Here is a 21,109-nt window from a genome sequence, read left to right on the forward strand (position 1 = left end):
ATTATAGATACAAAGCGAGTACGTGTTTCAATCTGCCATTTATTTACTTTTTTTTTAATATATATTGTACATTTAGAATATTTTTGGGATAATCCTTTAGGGTCGTTGTGTCAGTGGAGAGAAGTGGACTAAGGCCGTTGAGAGTCCAGTCGAATGAAGCTCCTCGAGGCTAGAGAAATGATAGCGGCGAATTTGGAGCCAAGTTCTGACCATGAGTATCATAGCAACAAAAGAGCCAATCAGGAGCGAGGCTGTTAAAGGTAATGGCCCTTCCTTAGCGACGCTGTCACTCAAACCTGTTGCTAACGCTAACAAGAACAATCTCAGAGAAAAAGGGCGTCCAATTTGTCTGTTATTAACCCTCTGATGCATGAATTATAAAAGCGTTGGTCAAGATTTTTTTTTCTGAAGTGTTTTTATTCTTCTCTGGACATGAAACAACATCGTGAACTGCCTGTAAAAATGAATTAACTTGTGTTCTATTGTAAATATACAAACACATGTTTTTTTTATGCTTTGAAAAACATTTCAACAATTTTTGGGGAAATTTCAACACTGGGTTTCTTATTCAGGCCTAAACATTGCGCCTAAACAGAGAAAATTTACTTGCAGTTACACCGACTGACCACTGAACTGACCTCAATGGAGAGTGGCAGCAGAGAGCACTCTAGAGACTGATCTGCAGCTCCACCACATAAACCAATGCATTAAAGAGAAAGTTATGTTTTAGTAGCCGTCCACTGCAATGACCGCTGTGCACCAGAGGGTTAACAGCAAAATAAAAACACCAGACCAAAAACTGACGAGTCGATTGAGCCGGATGTGCGCCCGTGATCACTTCCTTGTCATGGTCCTGGTCTGTCTGTCATATTTTGTGTATTTTTTCCTGCTTGGTCAAATGTCTGAGTCTGGAGCTGGGGCGGAGAGCTGGCTCCTCCCCACACACCTGGGGCTAATCTCTAATCAGCCGCACCTGAGGAGAATAAGAGGAGCCAGGACCTGACACTCGGCGCCAGATCGTCCGAGTACCCGAGTGGTTTTCTCGCTCGGCTCAGTTCTTATTTTTCCCCGTCTTGTTTCGGTCTTACTCATTGGATATTCTACCCTCCACCAGATCCTGCTGCTGTTGGCTACGTCCATTTATATAAACAGTCTATGGCACATGTGTGAAACTCAAGGCCTGGGGAGCAAATGCGGCCCGCCATGTCATTTTATGTGGCCACGAGAAGGTAAATTAAAGCTTGACTGTCATTTTAAAATAAGTCTGTGCTGCTTTAATGTGTGTATTGACAATAAACGTATGAGATTTTCCAACAAGTGACACTGAGAAATATTTGCAAATAATCATCCCAAATTGTTCAGGAAGAGGAAAATTGTCGGCGTGGAAGGAAGTTTCAAGAAAGACGCTAAAGGTGAATACAAGTTTGTGCTTTAAGGAGAAAATCTGTATGTTTTTTTTTGTGTTTTGAGGCGCGGTCGGTACAATCTACGTCGACATTTTGACACCAAACACAGAGCTAAGTGTGAAAAAGTGAGTCTGCAAGAAAAACAACAAATTGTCCAATAATTAAAAGTCTGTTTTTGAATCAGAGCTGAAGGTTCTGACCAGATACTTTTAAAAATGTCTGTGTAACGCCGTGTAACTGTGTATTTTCTGATAAACGGACACGTAATATTTATAACTTGAATAAGTAATAAATACAGAAATAGTTATTTAACAAGTTTAAAAGTTGTTACATTTATTTTACATGACATTTGTTTACATTTAGTGACATTTATCCTGCCGCACAGTCACATCTGGCCCTTGATGGCGGCCATTTTGCTGATGTGGTGAAATCGGTGAAAATGAGTTTGACGCCTCTGATTTATGGTTTCAATATGCCATTTTATCGTCTATTTACTTCAGCGATATATTGAACTTTAAAGTGTGTTACCATATGATTTTGAGTATTCTGGTACAGTTACTTTTCTAAAATCTAACGAACACATTGATTATAAAATTAAACTGCACAGAATGAGTGTGACAAATATAAAACACGTCTCTTGAGGCGACGCAGGTGAGATTTTAACTTCTCTAATTGGTGATGCTAATTACAAACAGCTTCATTCTTTTATTTCACTGTTTGTTCTGCATTTCCTCTGTTGTGTTTTGACGCTATAATTTAAATGCAGCTCAATGTGAAAGTATTTTAAGTATTCAGAACGCAGTACTCTGATTGGACCATTTATTAAAATATGAAACAAAATACATTTTACTGCAGGTATTCAGTACTCTGTAAGTACTCCAAGTACTCTTCCCATCACTGTTTCTATAAATGGACATGGCTAACCTGGGTGCACTCTCGGCTCCATCGACTCTGGCTCCAATTCACTTTCTATTGAAAAACTGTCCCCTCTCTGTACCTGCGTCTGTCAGACTCATTTTGGTCTTAAATGTTCATATTAACCCTCTACATGATCCTGGAGTTTTTATTTTGAGTTTATTTTTTTCCTTTTTTTTGTTGAGTTCTTTTTTAAAATTTATTCTTTACCTTTTTTGTAATTTTGAGGGTTTTTTGTTTAATTTTTTTTTTTTTTTTTTTTTTTGGTTTTTAGTTATTTTCAGGTTTTTTTTTGTTATTTTGAGTAGATTTTTTCAATTTTCTTTCTTTTTTGTTATTTTGAGTTCTTTTTATATTTATTTTTTCACTTTTTTGTTATTTTGAGGTTGTTGTTTTTTTTGTTTTTGTTATTTTAAGTATTTTTTTCTTTTTTTTTTTCATTTTCTTTTTTTTTAACTTTTTTTTTATTTTGAGTTGATTTTTTGTTTTTTTTGTCTCCACTCTCTGTACCCGCTGCTCTCAGACTCATTCTGGTCTTAAATGTTCGTATTAACCCTCTACATGATCCTGGGGTTTTTATTTCACTATTGTGTCTGTAAATCAAGATATGAACATTAATAACAGACAAATCAGGCGCCTTCTTTCCCCGAGGTCACTCCCGCTAACGTTAGCAACAGGTTTGATTGACAGCCTGATTTGTCTGTTTTTAATGTTCATATCTTGATTTACAGACACAATAGTGAAATAAAAACCCCAGGATCATGTAGAGGGTTAATACGAACATTTAAGACCAAAATAACGGCTCCTTTCCACTCCCACCTGCTAAACCAGCGTTGCGGGCGGGAAGAGGCGTCACCTTCAACAGCCTCACTCTGGATTGGCGCTTTGGTTGCTATGATACTCACGCTCAGAATTCCACTTCTTTACACTTTTTATGGTTATAACTCTGCTCTGATAATAATCCGAGACTATTAAAGCTTCTGACTGACAATTAGAAATGCCTGAATCTCAATCTTTGTAAAAAAAAGTCGAGTATTTTCAAAGCTCTAGCGCGGATTCTTACCTTTGCGCCATCGTCTGTGCGACAGGACTCGGCCGGAGCGAGTGGTCGATGGTGTAACCTTCACAAACAGCGGGAGAAGCACTGGGGACTGGAGACGCCGGCGACTCAGGCTCCGAGTTCTGACCAGACGGCCTCAACAACTGCGGACTAGCACTAGCATTAGCACTAGCATTAGCACTAGCTGGAGGAGGCACGCGCTGCTTGAGAACACTGTCCAGCGTTTTGACGTAGCTGGAGCTCTTCGCGGGCAGCTCGTACGACACGGAGCCCTCGGGTTGAGAGGACAGAGTTTTGGCGCGTTCGCTGATTTGCTGCTCCTCGTTTTCCAGATATTCGTCCAACATGTTGCTACAGAACGCGGAGAGGTTTTTGGAGCTGGATCCGTCAGATTGACTTGCTAAAAAAGACAAAAACATGATTAAATATGTGTTAAAATTACATAAATAAAACGTAAACTGTAAAAGCGTAAAGGAGTGATCAGAGGGAGCATGATCAGAAAGAAATCAGAGCATTTTAACAGTCTTATAACTCCAAAATTAGCGCTCGCCAAGTCAATTTTCTGCTATATTTATCCGATTACACCTCAATATCTACAAATCAAAATGAATAATTGAAAGAACACGGTAAGAACGCAGTAAAATCTGACCATCAGCTAGAGCCAATGTGTCGTTCTTCACAAATTTGTTCCTCCATCCTTTGATTTTGGTGAAGTCACTCGTTTTTCCCGTTCTGGAGATAAATGGGAATCCCACGTCTGTCAAAAGAGCAGAGTGAAGTCACGTTACAGCGTTACAAACGAACGTGTCGCGGTAACACGTTTTGAAGAACAATATATTGCTACAGAATAAATGATAAAACTGAAACTGCATTAGGCCACCGACACAAACCAGGAGAATCAGCCACAGTCACCGTCTCTACAGCTCAAATCTTCATTTATATGAACAGTCTATGGTAATAACTTCACATCGCCGTCCTCTCTCTGTCTCTGCTGCTTCAGACTCGTCATTTTGGTCTTAAATGTTCGTATTAACCCTCTACATGATCCTGGGGTTTTTATTTTTTTTGTTATATATATTGTTTTTATTTTGAGGGTTTTTTGTTTGTTATTTTTATTATAATTTTTTTTTGTTTGTTATTTTTATCATAATTTCTTTTAGTTGTGTTGATTTTTTTTTTTTTTTTTTGTTTAAGGTATTTTGAGGGTTGTTTTTTTTCTGTGTCTCTCTCTGTTCCTGCTGCTTCAGACTCATTTTGGTCTTAAATGTTCGTATTAACCCTCTACATGATCCTGGGGTTTTTATTTCACTATTGTGTCTGTAAATCAAGATATGAACATTAAAAACAGACAAATCAGGCGCCTTAATACGAACAACATACGACGGTTAATATGGACATTTAAGACCAAAATGAGTCTGACAGCAGCAGTTAGAGGACACAGTAAAAAAAAAAGAAATAATTAAAAATAAAAAAACTCAAAATAACAAAAAAACTATATATATAAACAAAAAACTAATACAGTAAAAAAAAACTAAAAGAACCCCAGGATCATGTAGAGGGTTAATATGAACATTTAAGTCTGAAGCAGCAGAGACAGAGACAGGAGACAGAGTTTTTACACAGAAAGTGAACTGGAGCCAGAGACGATGGAGCAGGAAGTGCGCACATGCTCACTTCCTGTTTGGAGCGTTGCAGCTAGCAGGTCAGCTACGTCCATTTATATAAACACTCTATGACCCTATGCCCCCTCTCGTTCTTTGAGGTCTCTGGATCAGAACCTGCCCGTAGTTCCTCGCTCTCAGACCTTTTCCTCCAGGTCGTCGCTCCCAAACTCTGGAACGTACTTTGTAAAACGCACTTCTTTGCTCACGCGTTTTAAGGTGCATTCGTTTTTGGGAGCTACTACAATCTTTATATCGACGTTACTATGTGTTATTTTTATTTTTACCTTCTCGTGGTGAAGCACTTTGTCACTTCCTGGTCCGTGAAAGGTGTTATATAAATAAACTGCTTGCTAAACACATTTTTACGGCAAAACCTGCGTAAAAGTGAACTTACCTCCGGTCATTACACTGGATATTTTAGGAGGCAGAGGCAGCTGGACCCCGAGATACTGCAGGTCGATGGGCTGAGCGGGGTCCAACGAGCTCAACTTTAAACCCACTGAGACAGAAAACCACTCGGTTAAACTTTGTAAAGCGATGTTAGTTATAAACAGACAATTTTTGAGTTTGTACATGTTAAAACATTAGAAACGTGTCCCAACAGCGTCTAAACTAAACTCTGCTCCTGTGACGGCAGCGACCGGCTTTTCTTGCATTTTTAGAGCCATTTCCAAGTCAAAAAAGAAAAAAAATTAAATAAAAATACAAATTGATCTGAACTTCAACTGCGATTTAACCAATTTTTTTTCCCCCAGTCCTACAAAATGGAAACAAGTAGGAGTGGGCCGTCCTCCAGGCCAAAAAACGAGGCTAAAGCGGGACTAAACCAGGACTAAAACCGGGACTAAAACGGGACTAAAGCGGGACTAAAACAGGGACTAAAGCAGGACTAAAACGGGACTAAAACAGGGACTAAAACCAGAACTAAAGCGGGACTAAAGCAGGACTAAAGCAGGACTAAAGCGGGACTAAACCAGGACTAAACCAGGACTAAAGCGGGACTAAAACCAGGACTAAAGCCGGGACTAAATCGGGACTAAAGCGGGACTAAACCAGGACTAAACCAGGACTAAACCAGGACTAACGAACAAACAAACTGATCTGAACTTCAACTGCGATTTAACCGATTTTTTTGTCCCAGTCCTACAACTACAACCCAATGGAAACGAGTAGGAGCGGGACGTCCTCCAGGCCTAAAAACGAGTCATATTTTATTATTTAGACTGTTTTTTGGCTAAAAAGTTACACACTGTGGCTTTAAATAACCCTGTAAAGCTCCGCTGTGACTCACCCTCCTGCAGGACGGGGTGCAGGGTCTGTCTGTGTTTCAGGAGCTGCAGGTCTTGTAGAAGTTGTGCCTCCAAACAGATCAACTTCTCTTCAGTCTCCGAAGCTCCTGTTTCAGCACAAGTTTAAATAAAGATAATTATTTAAAAAAAGATGTTCTTTCAAATAAATAAAACTTACTGGGTTGATTTAGCAGCACAGAGGTTTGTGAAGGTGGAGAATCTTGTGCTTCAGTTTTGATCGGTTGGTCCTCGATGTGATTGTCCAGAGCCGCCTGAAGAATCAATGGAAGGAAAGAATCGAATTAGCGTCTGTTTTTTTTAGCAAGTTTCTATAAAGATTTGCACAAATCATAAAGACTATATGGACTAAACCGGGACTAAACCTGGACTAAACCTGGACTAAACCTGGACTAAAGCAGGACTAAAGCAGGACTAAAGCAGGACTAAAGCAGGAAAAAAACAGGGCTAAAGCAGGACAAAAACCAGGGCTAAAGCAGGACAAAAACCAGGGCTAAAGCAGGACTAAAACCAGGGCTAAAGCAGGACTAAAACCAGGGCTAAAGCAGGACTAAAGCAGGACAAAAACCAGGGCTAAAGCAGGACTAAACCAGGACTAAAGCCGGGACTAAAGCAGGACAAAAACCAGGACTAAACCAGGACAAAAACCAGGGCTAAAGCAGGACAAAAACCAGGGCTAAAGCAGGACTAAAACCAGGGCTAAAGCAGGACTAAAACCAGGGCTAAAGCAGGACTAAAACCAGGACTAAAGCAGGGCTAAAGCGGGACTAAAGCAGGACTAAAGCGGGACTAAAGCGGGACAAAAACCAGGGCTAAAGCAGGGCTAAAGCAGGACAAAAACCAGGGCTAAAGCAGGACAAAAACCAGGACTAAAGCAGGACAAAAACCAGGGCTAAAGCAGGACTAAAGCAGGACAAAAACCAGGGCTAAAGCAGGACTAAACCAGGACTAAAGCCGGGACTAAAGCAGGACAAAAACCAGGACTAAACCAGGGCTAAAGCAGGACAAAAACCAGGGCTAAAGCAGGACAAAAACCAGGGCTAAACCGGGACTAAACCAGGTCCAAACAGAACACGTGTAAACATCTTTACTGAGCTTCTCGTGTTTTATGGTTTATTTGTGGATCTTTACCTTGGATGTAAACGACACAAACATCAGGCCCTCCACATCGTCCAGCTCCGGTTGCATAGCGACAGTGGGCGGGGGGCTGGGCGGGTCTGGGTCTGGGTCGAGGGCGGCGGTCTCTCTCCTCCAGCTCTGTCTCTGCGATAAACCCCAGTTCTTGTACTTCTTCTTCTTGTACTTGGACAGTAGTTTGGGGGTGGACGAGGGCCTGAGGTTTGGGGGTTTGGGGGTCACAGATATGCAGAGATTCATGGGAGGAGTGAGGTTGATGGTGCGATTCTTCTTTTCGGGCTCCTCTGTGGGACTCGGGACCACCAGGAGGTTCCCGAGGGCGTGTTTACCGCGGCAGTGGATGTACGACTTAGCGTCAGGGGAATACGGAGACATTATGGGCTTGAGGACGATCCGGGTTTTGGGCTCCTCTGTAAAACTGCAAGACAAAATATTCAGGGGAAAAAACGGTTAAAAACGCAACATGGAGATGCTATTAGCCTGGAATGTTCCGTAATAGAGCATTAAAAGGTCCAATATTAAGCAAAACTGACTCTTATGAGCTTTAAGTCGTGTTCTAATGATGTTTCCTCCTCAAAAACAGACCTGGAGTTGTGTTTTGTTTCATTCACACATGTTTGAGTCACACTTTATTATTCGTCTGTAACATCTCCAAAGGTCAAAACGCTCTGTTCCACCTTGTGATGTCATCAAGTGGTGATACAGGAAGTGCTACAGTGCGTTTTTAAACTCCACACACCTTCACTTCTAGAATCATTTGGATCATTTCAGCTCTGGAATTACTGCCAATCTCTACTGAATTAAAGGTAAAAGGAGCTGTGAACTTAAACTACCACTTAATGACAAGCTCAAAACGCTCTGTTCCACCTTGTGATGTCATCAAGTGGTAGTTTTAAAGTGAACAGCTCCTTTTACCTTTAGTTCAGTTGAAAACTCCAGAGCTGAAATGATCCAAATGATTCTAGAAATGAAGGTGTGAAAACCTGCAACTGGGCAGCGCAACAAACTCTCAAAGACAAGTAATTAGCAAACACCCAACCACAAAAGTGACATAGTGGAGCTTTAAGAGCACAGTACCTACAGTGGATGTACCTGATTTAGCGCCCCCTGTTGGAAGCGCTGCAGAAGTGACTATAGAATGTTTTGAGTTTTCATACAGACAGTTAAGGTGAAAATATAACGATAAACTTTATCAAATTTCCCCACGCTCAAGTTTATATATTGTTTTTTTATAGAGTTTTACATTTGTTCAGTTGAATTAAATATTTAAAAAACACTTATATTTCATTCATTCTGCAGTTGGACCCCCCCTCCTGGTTTGTCAGTGGAACAGTCCAGACCAGGGGTTGGGAACCGTTTAAGCCGAGAGCCAAAAAAGTCACATATTTTAAAATGTATTTCCGTGAGAGTCATACAATTTTTTTTTTTGGCTCTGAATACGACTAAATGTGTGAAATGTGTGAAAACAAGACCAACAATTTTAGAGAATAAGAAGTGTTTTAATAACATCTGTGGGAGCCACGTTTTGGTTTATATTTGGTAAAGCGCAAATTCAGAGTGTTAATATTTTAATGTTAATAAATTGTTTTATGTTAATATTTGATTTATATGTATAAGCTGCATTTATTTTATTGCATTAATGTTGATTTTGGAAAATATCTAAAGAATGTCATTATTGAAGTTTTACGTAAATATGTTACCGCGCACAAGGGAAAAAAACTGCACGCGTCGTGAGAACGTGTGAGGCAGCGCATAAAGACACCGCCAAATGGTTTTCTTACCGTAGTATTGTTTAAGTAATGAATAAATTATACATAAATACAGAAGTAATTCTCAAAAATAGTGTTAACAAATGTCAGCTAAGATTTATCTGTCATCAAAAGAGCCATAGGTTCCCGACCCCTGGCCCAGACTCTGCGTAAAGGCCCATCATAACAGAAAAATACTGAGATAAACGATAATATTTAAACTAAAATAATGCAAGACAATCCTAGAGAACCATTTTAAAAAGACCATTTCAGTAAAAGACACGAGCTGCAACAAATAAACAACAGAATGTACCAATATTTACCCATAAAAAGGACAAATTTACCCGTCCACGGCTCAAATCTTATTGTGTTACTTTACACTTTATCACTTTTACACATCTTTTTTTTTTCTTGTTTTTTCTTTCAAATTTATGTTCAGCGTTGGTTCTTAAGCTGCTCGAATAAAAGAATGAATGAAAGACCATAAGGTGGAAGGGAAGAGAGCGTTTGTAGTTCAGTACCGTTTCAGTTAAAAAAATGTACTTTTTACTTCCTGCTGTTATTCAGACGACGAGTTTAGGCCGATACACATTTACACAGACGGAGCAGCTACAGTTCATATTAATCTCATTCAGATTTGTGTTACTATACGGGGAGCTCCTGTTTCTAGTCACGAATCTCATAAATATTTAGCCTCAAAACATATTTTTCCATCTTCCATACATTAAAAGGTGATATGGTGATTCCAGACGATGTGCTCAGCTCCAGGGGAAGAAGTCGGATCAGGATCAGGATCAGGATCAGGATCTGTCCCAGTTTTACGCAGCTGTTTCGGAACATTTGGAGAAGTGTTTTCTAGAGCCAGGGCAAAGTTTTCTGCAGGTTTGGAATATTTTCAGGGAGCAACGAGCGACCAAGTCTTTGAAGAAAGCGACCCGAACCCTAAACAGTTGTATTCTCACACGTCACCACTAGAGGCCGTCTATGTTACTATTGTGTGATGGTGTGACAGTTTTGGACTGACAGAAGAGAAGAAGAGAGAGCACAGGTGAGGCTGAACAAAGGTGACTCAAGGGGGGAGGGGCCAGGTGAGGCGAGGGGGGGCAACAGGTCTCACATCTGCCATCTACTGGTGAAAAAAAAGAAATAAATAACCATCAAAATCATTTCTTTTACGACGTGAATGCGAAGACGCTCAAAGTTGATATAAAGGAGCAGACTTGGCAACTACGATTGGGTTTGATAGAAGAAGAGGAGAGAGCGCAGGTGAGTCTGAACAAAGGTGAATCGAGGGGGGAGGGGCCAGGTGAAAGGAGCAAGAAACAGGTCTCACATCTGCCATCTACTGGTGAAAGAAAGAAAAAAAAAATACAAATTTTTATGAAGCTCAAAGCTGCTAAAAAGAAGCAGACTTGGCGACTACGATTTGGTCTGACAGAAGAGCAGAGAGCACAGGTGAGTCTGAACAAAAGCCAGGTGAGGGGGAACAGAGCTCACATCTGCCATCTACTGGTGAAAATCAGCTCTTTTACGACGCAAATGCAAAGAAGCTCAAAGTTGCTATAAAGACGCAGACGTGGCAACTACGATTGGGTTTGACAGAAAAGCAGAGAGCACAGGTGAGTCTGAACAAAGGTGAATCAAGGGGGGAGGGGCCAGGTGAGCCGAGGGGGGAACAGGTCTCACGTCTGCCATCTACTGGTGAAAAAAACAAAAAACAAAATCACCTTTTTAATGATGTGAAAGCAAACAAGCTCAAAGTTGCTAAAATAAATAAGCAGACATGGCAACTACGACTGGGTTTGACAGAAGAGCAGAGAGCACAGGTGAGTCTGAACGAAAGCCAGGTGAGAGGAGGGGGGAACAGGTTTCACATCTGCCATCTACTGGTGAAAAAAAAAAAAAATCACCATGAAAAATCACCGTTTTATGAAGCTCAAAGTTGCTGTAAAGAATCAGACTTGGCGGCCGTGACACTCGACTGCAGCCCACAAATAAAAGCGTGTGAATGAATGAAAGTGTAAACAGGACGGAGGGCGTTCTGCAGATTTCACACTTTAATCACGTTTTTTGGGGGAGGAGGAGACGACAGAAGAGACGCTGCTGCCGTCACTCCTTCAGCGGAAACTTCAGAAACTGACATTTTCTGTTTGTGATATGAAAACCAAAACAACGCAAAACATCTCAGGATGGAATAGGCTTGATATTTAAAGATGTACTTCGGAACTTCTGGTGGAGGTTATCGCCACTTGCTGACATCACAAGGTGGAACAGCGTGTTTTCAGTTTGAAAGAAGAACTCAGGCTAAATATGCAGGGTTTGTTTGTGCGTTAAAAACTCATACTGTTCAGGAGAGATTCAACTTCCTATTTTTATTTTGTTTTTTTTCAGAATCAACACTCGTCTTTTTGATTTTTCGTTTTTAATACAAATTTTGCATCATTAATATTTGGATTGTCAAAAAACTATTAAACCCAAACAGATTAAAGTGTAAGACAATATAAAAAAATCATGTTTTTAAATGAAAAATGCAAATATGAATGTCATTTTTAAAGCCCTGTAGTGGCAGATACTTTACTACACTGTGCTGCTTTTATTTAATTTTATTATAAGTAACTGTCTGATAATCAGGAAGTGCACATTAGCATGCTAGAATCCGCACTGGTCTATGAAAGTTGTGATTGCGATGTTCAAAACGCATAAGGTGAAGCGAGGAATAACTTTGGACCACCGCAACCCGCTAAAAATTAATTTGTAGTTCTGTTTTTCACGTTTTTAAGACAGAATCAAAATCAGGTGCAGCTCCTTTAACGTCACACACGTAACATCTTTAAGCCCTCACCTGTCGTCCTCCTTCTGCGCCGTCGCACTGGCTCCTTCCGTCCGAACGCTCACAAACTCCACAGTCCTGGGAATTCTTTGGAGTCTGGGGTTGTGTCCGTCTTCTCTGAATCCCTTCGCGAACGGATTGTAGCGAATTTTCATCTGCGTAATTTTGAAATTCTGATACGTCGTCACCGCCATGAATTCCGTCTGCGGAAAAGTAAACGTCATGCTCTCCGGCCCCATGACCACGGGTTTATCTGCGGTCGGGACTATGCTATCCGGAACGGGAATGATGTGAAGTCTGGGAATATATCGGTGCAAAGAGTGTAAAATGATGTTGCCTTCCTGATCGTTCCCGTTGTTCGTCACTTTAAGCTTTTTAAACGATACTAAAATTCTCATCCAATCCGAGCCGACGCTCGGCGAGTAGTGATGCGCAAACGCACGGATTAAACCCTGTGACAAATGATCCGCTGGTCCCGAGACTTCCCAATTATTCCCAGACCACTTGTACTTGAACGCGTCGGCTGGGGGGACAGATAAAACCATGCTGTATTTCCGCTCCGGGTCCAAACCTGAAATCCGGTAGCGGCAGTACGGAAACATGTGTCTTCCCGGTTTAGTCAAAATCATTTCCGTTCCGCATCTGTGAAAATCATTCCAAATCCGGCTGCTTTCCAAAGTGACGGTGACGCCTTTAAACGTCAACCTATTGGGATAGTCGGTTTCTCCGGGATTCCCGAAAGGCGTAGACGCACAGGAGGTCGCTTCTTCCTGCGTTTTGGTGAAGCTCGACCGGATACACGGCAGAGAGTCCGCGGCAGAAGCGATGTGCGACGTAGAGGGACTCGTTTCCGCGCTGTCGTCGGACGGGGCGGGTGAAGTGGGCGGGGCTTTGGCCGGGCTGGCCTCCGCGGGCGAGGACAGGGCTTTGCCGCGGTTGGTCGTCGCCATCGAAGCGGCTCTGTTCTCAAAAACACGTAACAGGAGTTTAGGCGGAAAGTTACAGGTTGAGCTCACGTCTGCGTCCTCAGCGGAGTCCGTCGTCGGCATCGCTGCTGTTTGAGCTTCATGTAAGACCTAGAAAGAACGAAGGAACAGCACCGTTAGTTACAAAACGCAGTTAAAAGACGCACTGCGGGACATTTCTGATCATTATCGTGTTGTTATTGCTTGGAACGTTCCGCAGTTTGGCAGTATAATTATTGATCACCATGAAAACCACAGGTGACGCTCCAAAACTAAGCATTAGAGAACTTGAACGAAAAACAAAAAAAGAAATGTAACTGAATAACTGCAGGTTTAATGCCATACTGTGGAACATCAAGGCCATAGCAACAGAGTCTCCATGGGACAAAGCGGACAGCAGACCTCCACGTCAAACATTATCGTGTTGTTGTTGTTGCTCAGGATGTTCCACAGTATGACGATCTATCAATCTCCAAGAATTACTTGAAGAAATAATGTAATAGGATAAACGCAAAATAGACAGGTTTAATGCCATACTGTGGAACATTCCGGCCAAAGCAACAAAAGCATCACCATGGAGAAGAGCAGGCAGCACAAAACACAACATTTTAGTTTATTCCTGATCAATAAAGTTATCAGTTTGTTATTGCTTGGGATTTTCCACAGTATGTAACTGAATAAATGCAAGATAAACAGGCTTAATGCCATACTGTGGAACATCAAGGCCATAGCAACAGCATCTCCATAGAGAAAAGCGGGCAGCAGACCTCCACCACAAACATTATTGTGTTGGCGTTTGCTTGAGATGTTCCACAGTATGACAATATAGTCCATCTATGAATCTATCACCATGGAGACGAGCAGGTGACGCTCCAAGACTAAACACGACTTTAATTTAAGAAGAATTGTAATTGGATAAATGCAAAATAAACAGGTTTAATGTCATACTGTGGAACATTCGAGCCAAAGCAACAACAACATGAACGACGGAGAAAAGCCGCAGCAACAAAACACAACATTTTAGTTCAGTAAATGTTCACTGCACAACGGGTTTTACCAACAGTTTGTCCGATAATTCTTCAATTTAATCTCCCAAAAGCTGCAGAGAACGATGTTAAATCTAAACGAGCACGAACGCAACGCAGGTATGGACGAGGCAAAAGAACAAAAATATCGTTTATCGTGATAAAAAGGGTCGACAATAATCGTTTGTGGAATATTTTACAAAGATAATCGCTGTTATATCAACAAAATGTGCAGAAAAAACAAACGACTTATCGACAGAGGGGACAAAGTGGTCTGTATTAATTTGTATTACGGGGGGCCAATGTGACGTTTATTGCCCCAGCCCCCCAAATTTCAGTCAACGGCCCTGCTCATCCATAATATTCTGTTAAAATGATAATTATTCATATCTATAACAAGCTTAATCATTATCCCGGCATAATCGTTAATAAATTTCAGTATCGTTCCATGTTCACCGGTGACGTATTTGCTCCCGGGCTGCGCAAAAACAGCAAATAATTCATCAGCCACCGCATCTTCTCCGACGTAACTTTCACCCGTCCCTCATGACACGCTAATAAGTTCGTCCGTAGATATATTACGGAAAAAAAGGACCTACAAACTGCACGTGAACTGATCCGTGACCCGTTTGTGAGTAAACGGGACGAGTCAAACGTGTCTGCACAAAAACGGGATCAGCCGTTTGAGATCTCCGCTGATTTCGTGGAGGAAAATCAAGCCAGAATATCACCAACGCTGAAAAACGTGCAACCATTTCCAACATCGTGTCTGTGCAAAGCGGAATTTTCAGCAACGAGACGAGATTACGGAGCAGATCGGACGTAAGGAACACGCTCGTCATCACAAAAGAAACAAGCACAGGTCTCACGGTTGTATTTTTTACGCATTTAAACTCATTTTTGCCGTATTTATCCGACTGAAACCTGCGTTATTCCAGTCCTTTGTGCAAAAAAAGGTTGGGGACACTTGTTCTATTTATTCACACAATGGTAATGTTTAATACGTCTGACTCGCTCGGGGCTTCTTTACTTATTAAATATATTCCACATGAGGTTAAAAGGACTTTGCCTTCGTTATGAATCAGGGAGAGTACCGTAAATTTGGGACTATAGAGCTCACCTGAATATGAGCCACACCAGCTAAATTTGAAAAGAAAATCAATTTTGTCCATATATAAGCCGCACCTGAATATGAGCCGCAGGTTTTTGTGTTGTAACGTGTGATATTTACACAGAAAGACGGTACACAGAAGGTTTTTTTAGTTTTAATTTAGGAAACACTTTTTTTTTTTTTTTTTATTGTGTCTGAAAACCATCAGTTCATAATCTTTCCCCATGTCTCACTTTTGCATTTACTGTTAGAGCGCCCCCCAGTGGCCGTTAGGCAGTAAAAATAGTTAAATTAGCCGCGCTGGCGTATAAACCGCAGGGTTCAAAGTGTGGGGGGAAAAAAGTAGCGGCTTATCGTCCGAAATTTACAGTATAAAAAAAAAAAACATAACACGTTCTTTCAAATAACCAGGACCGAACCGGGACTAAAGTGGGACTAAAGCGGGACTAAACCGGGACTAAAGCGGGGCTAAAGCAGGACTAAATTGGGACTAAAGGGGGACTAAAGCGGGACTAAACATTTTTAATTTAGGACTTTTTTTTTTTTTTTTTACTGTGTCTGAAAAGCATCAGTTCATAATCTTCCCCCATGTCTCACTTTTGCATTTACTGTTGGAGCGCCCCCCAGTGGCCGTTAGGCAGTAAAAATCGTTAAATTAGTCACACTGTTGTATAAACCGCAGGGTTCAAAGTGTGGGGGAAAAAGTAGCGGCTTATAGTCCGAAATTTACGGTATTTTAAGAGAGAACTTCACCCGCCCGGAGTGTGTCACGGGCCTCGGACTTTACGCTGTGCCGTTTACGTCAATTTACGAATAAAACCGCGTACGTCTTCCACATAAATGCGCAGATACGTGAGGCTGGGAGCAGAAAAGGTCCGTTTATGTGCGCGCTCCTGGTCCGGCCCCGTCCACGGAGGAGGCAGCAGCTTATTATTGATTCATAAAGAGAGTTAGCACGCCACAGCTAACGAGCCTTCTCCTGGAACGCTACGACTGCTGAGACACGTTTATGCTAACCCAAAACACGCCACAAACATCAACGCGTGAGTAAAAGTATAAAAGTATGAATTTAAAAATGTATTTCTCGTAGATTTTGAGGTTGAATAAAACTTAAAATGTCGCGATTTTGATGCAGGTTTGCGCTAAATTTTGTTCAACAGAAGCAACTGATTTTTTGTTTTGTTTTTCCTTAGCGGTTTTTATTTGTATGTTTGTATTTGCGCGAGTTACAAATGTGTTAAATAACCCTCAGCCTTTTCAGCAAGTCTCAAACGCCAATAAAAAAATACTCTAATAATCAAATGTAGTGAAGTAAAAATAAAAAGTTACATTTACTTAAAAGAGTAGATTTTAGGTATTTGTACTTTACGCAGCTTTATTTGTTATGTTCTACCACTGCCATTAATTTATATCAAACGGGGCCCCCACAGTGAGGCTTCTTGCCCCGGGGTCCCCAAATTCCTGCCTACGGGCCTGGTAATGTTACATGGCGTTACTTTAATTCAACTAAGAAAAGAAAAGCAGTCGTGAATCCTGCAACAGACAAATTGTGACACGTTTACGCGGAGCCAAAACACGCCACAAACATCAACACGGACAGTAAGTAAAAGTATTAAAGTACTCGTTTAAAAATGTACTGAAAAAGTTAAAAGTACAAGTATTTCTCAAAGATTTTGAGGCCTAAAAAAAGCTCCAAATGTAGTGATTTTGATACAGGTTTGCTACTAAAAAATAATGCGTTTAAGTATAAATTTTAGGTATCTGTACTTTACTTTACTTAACTTTGTATAAATTTATTGCAGTGGCAGGACGGAACAAGGAAGGGGCCCCCGAGTGAGGCTTCTTGCCCCGGGATCTCCAAATTCCTGCCTATGGCCCTGGTAACATTACATTACGTCGCTTTAATTCAAATAAAAAAAGGAAAAACAACACACGTTTACGCTGAACCAAAACACGCCACAAACATCAACGTAGACAGTAAGAAAAATTATTAACGTACTTGTTTAAAAATGTACAGAAAGAGTAAAAAGTACAAGTATTTCTCGTAGATTTTGAGGTCTAAAAAAAGCTTCAGATTTAGCGATTTTGATACAGGTTTGCTACTTAAAAATACTGCGCTTAAGTGTAAATTTTAGTTATCTGTACTTTACTAAGTTACGTTCTGTCACTGCCATTAATTTATATCAAACAGGGGCCCCCCAAGTGAAGCTTCTTGCCCCGGGGTCCCCAAATTCCTGCCTACGGGCCTGGTAATGTTACATGGTGTTACTTTAATTCAACTAAGAAAAGAAAAGCAGTCGTGAATCCTACAACAGACAAATTGTGACACGTTTACGCGGAGCCAAAACACGCCACAAACATCAGCGCGGCACAGTCACAAAAGCTCTCGTGCACTCGATGAAGAGGAGGAGGAGGAGGAGGAGGAGGAGGAGGCCTCTTCTTACCAAGTTGGAAAAGTTGCAGGTTGCTCGGACGCCTCGCGCTTGGACTCAGCTGGAGCCTCGTGCACAGCTCCGGGAAACGTCCAGGTCCGGAGTAAGAATCCAAACTGTTGCACCGAAGCCTCGAGCGCGAACACAAAGTGGCAAATGGAGGCCGCGCGCCACGAGCTAAAGCGCATGCACATTCACCCCCTTCAATGGCGCGTGATTCCCGGGCCGTTCGCGCGAGGGAAGCGGGAGTCCCACCATCCCAGAGCGGGTTTGTTTGGCTCGAGCTCAGTCCACGCGCTGGCACCGGGGTTTGGAGCGTTTACGCACGGACGTCCCCGGCTGTTCGCGCATCGATCACAAACCCGCGGACTCTTCCTGCTTCACTGGCTGTAGTTGTTCCTCCACCTTTTCTCGGTCACAGATCCATTCTCACCCCGTGAAGCACTCTGCTCCACTCACACATCCGCGCACGGGCTCTGACGTCACGCGTTTATGGCGGTCTCGCTCCGGCGGCCAGTGCGCACGCTCCATGCGCACGGGACCGGCGCCCACTGCTGTTTTTTTTTTTTCATGAGTTCAAAAACATTTTTATCAAACAGAAAGTTATTTTGTGGAAAGGACGGGGCGTGAAAACTGCGTGGTGCGTAATTAAGGAAGTAGACAGAGAGTGAGAGGAGTGAGGATGAGGCTGGTTAAAGACACGCAGGGAAAAAAAAAACATGACTGCTGCCTTTGTCTCTGGTAATGGCGGCCACGTTTGCGTCGAAATAAATAGAAACTTTAAAAATATATCTCGCCTGATTTAATGTAGAGTGTGAGCTGCATAAAGTCTGTGTTTCCTGGAGCCAAAATGGAGTTCGCTGCGTTGCGCACGGGCTCAAAATGGTCACAGTTGGTCACAGTTGGTCGCAGTTGTCTCTTTACGCGCAGTTTGGACAAAAATAAGCTCGTAGTTTTTGCTTGGCTTCCGTTTTCCAGGTGGTTTCAAAAGTGGCCCAAGTAATGAATTTTTACACCAAGATCCAGCTGTTTGTGGAAACTTCATGACCGCTGTTTTTTTTCAGAACACAAAATAAGACATAGAGATATTATTATTATTATTATTATTATATTTATTGTGTAACATAGGACCTTTAAAAAGATTATCCTATAAAGTACAGGGTTTTTTCTTTGGATACGCCTGCTTTAAATAACACAAAAGGCTAACGAACAGGATCTAACATGATTTCACCAAAAGGCAACTCCATTAAAGCGTCTGTGTTTAACTTCACTCTGTGTTTTTACGTGTTTATTCTGAGGTTTTAAAGATGCTACAGTAATGACAGTGAGCGGGTCAGTCTGTCCAGGGCTGACGATGGATAATCCGGACGAAGAGAACAGGCTTCTGCTTTTATTCAAGTGTTTGTTGTCTTTTTTTTTGTGTCTGTGTGATTCCTCAGTCGTCACAGTAAAAGCCGAAAGTTAAATCCGTAACTGGACAAAAAGTCGTTGGAGTGAAGACGTTTGGCTGCTCTGCTTCCGGTCAGTTTACTGCTGGACGCTGCGTTATATCTGTGTGTTAACTTCAGCTTTTTACTATGGATCAGACCTGGACAAGTGAGGGATGAACACGGACACAAAATAAGAAAAACAAACACACAAATAAAGCAGAAGTCTGTCCTCTCTGTCCAGATTATCCATCGTCAGCCCTGGACAGACTGACCCGCTCACTGTCATTACTGTAGCGTCTTTAAAACCTCAGAATAAACACGTAAAAACACAGAGTGACACCTTGAGAAAACCATTCATGCTTTTATCAGCTCTAGAATAGATTACTGTAACTCACTTTATGTTGGTGTCTCTCAGTCGTCCCTGAGTCGCCTCCAACTTGTGCAAAATGCTGCAGCACGATTTTTAACCAACACATCCAGACGCCAACACATCGCCCCAGTCCTTTATTCACTCCATTGGCTTCCTGTTTCTTTTAGAGTTGATTTTTGAATTTTACTTTTTGTTTTTAAAGTTCTTAATGGCCTCGCCCCGCCCTACTTGGCTGAACTGTTGGTCCGAAATCCAAACCGGGCCTTGAGGTCATCAAATCAACTCCTTTTGGAAGTTCTGAAAACTAAATCCAAACACTGGGGTGATCTTCTCTGTTGCTCGGCCCAAACTTTGGACCAAACTGCCTCCTGATGTGCACCATCACTGACTTCGGTCTTTTTAAATCCAGGCTCAAAACATATTTATTCAGACTGGCTTCAACACTTAGTAATGTTGTGACACATTATCATTATTTATAATTTGTTGTATTAATGTATTTTATTCTCCTATTTTACTGTTTTAGTTTGATTTTAACTTGTTTTAATTTGATTTTACTGGAAAGCACTTTGGTCACCTTGAGTGTTGTAAAGCGCTCTATAAAGAAGTGTTGATTGATTGATTGATCGCTGTCCAAACTATGGCCCGGGAGCCAAATGCGGCCCTCAAACCAATTTTTATCAGCGCTCAGACCTTCAGTTGCTGGCCCAATTGTTCATAATCAGTACTTTTTTTACGGAAAATTTGAGTAATCCCACAAATATAACCTCAATAACATCACATTGCGTCGACAAACAGATCTGATAATAATATTCTAAGCCTCATTTAAAGTACGTTAAATGCACTGTCTGAGTTGGAGTTGGTTTTTGGTGAAAGAATTTTGTGTACATGAACTTTGCGGTGAACATTGAAGTGGGACTATCCAAAGAAAAAATCCCGTACCTCATAGGATGTTCGTTTTAAAGATGCTAAATGACACAAAATTGACTCTTGTGATGTTTAACGCTCCATGTGACGCTGTTTTCTGATCTGTTTTAACGTTTCCTCGTCAAAAACAGACCTGGAGTTGTGTTTTGTTTCGTTCACACACGTTTAACACACAAACAAACCCCTGCAGATTTAGGCTGAGTTCTTCTCTCAAACTGAAAACACTCTGTTCCACCTCGTGATGTCATCGTGTGGCGATACAGGAAGTGCTCCACTGTGTTTTTAAACTCCACACACCTTCATTTCTAGAATAATTTGGATCATTTCAGCCCAGGAATTGCCACTTATCTCGACTGAACTAAAGGTAAAACGAGCAGTTAACTTGAAAACTACCACTTGATGACATCACAAGGGAGAACAGATCGTTTGAATCACTTAAAATTTGCTAAATTCTTTCAAAATCACTACTTTTGACGCTTTAATAGGGCTAAAAATCTCTGCAAAATACTTTCTTCTTACTCTTTAAGTGCATTAAACAGAAAACTTAAATACTTTTACTTAAATATTTTTCCTGTGATACTTTTACTCGTGTAATCTTTAGCCCCTGTATTTATACGAAATGCAGTACTACTTCCACCACTCATTTTCTGTATTGAAAAAAGTTACTATGTGGATTTTTTTTTTAAAGTAACTTCAAAATAAATCCTGAAAAATCCGAAAACATTTTATTTCCTTTTAATCGTGACATTATGAGATAAACTAATTACCCATTTACTAAAGAACTA

At 41.3% G+C, this 21,109-nt stretch overlaps 1 protein-coding gene across 1 annotated transcript in view; it reads right to left on the reverse strand.

The window, feature by feature from the left end:
- Positions 1–18,065, reverse strand: part of LOC117392574 (MAX gene-associated protein-like) — a 56,424-nt gene extending 38,359 nt beyond the window's left edge. The window contains exons 1-8 of the mRNA XM_033990666.2: positions 17,613–18,065; positions 12,080–13,143; positions 7,484–7,907; positions 6,513–6,606; positions 6,337–6,441; positions 5,440–5,544; positions 4,031–4,138; positions 3,385–3,781 (exon numbers count right to left, since the gene is read on the reverse strand). Of these exons, the coding sequence (XP_033846557.2) occupies positions 3,385–3,781; positions 4,031–4,138; positions 5,440–5,544; positions 6,337–6,441; positions 6,513–6,606; positions 7,484–7,907; positions 12,080–13,116 (2,270 nt within the window). The 5' untranslated portion in view covers positions 13,117–13,143; positions 17,613–18,065. The remainder of the gene's footprint in view (positions 1–3,384; positions 3,782–4,030; positions 4,139–5,439; positions 5,545–6,336; positions 6,442–6,512; positions 6,607–7,483; positions 7,908–12,079; positions 13,144–17,612) is intronic.
- Between the last annotated feature and the right edge of the window lie 3,044 nt (positions 18,066–21,109).

Source organism: Periophthalmus magnuspinnatus, chromosome 24 (genome assembly GCF_009829125.3).
Source record: "Periophthalmus magnuspinnatus isolate fPerMag1 chromosome 24, fPerMag1.2.pri, whole genome shotgun sequence".
NCBI classification, from domain to species: Eukaryota; Metazoa; Chordata; class Actinopteri; order Gobiiformes; family Gobiidae; genus Periophthalmus; species Periophthalmus magnuspinnatus.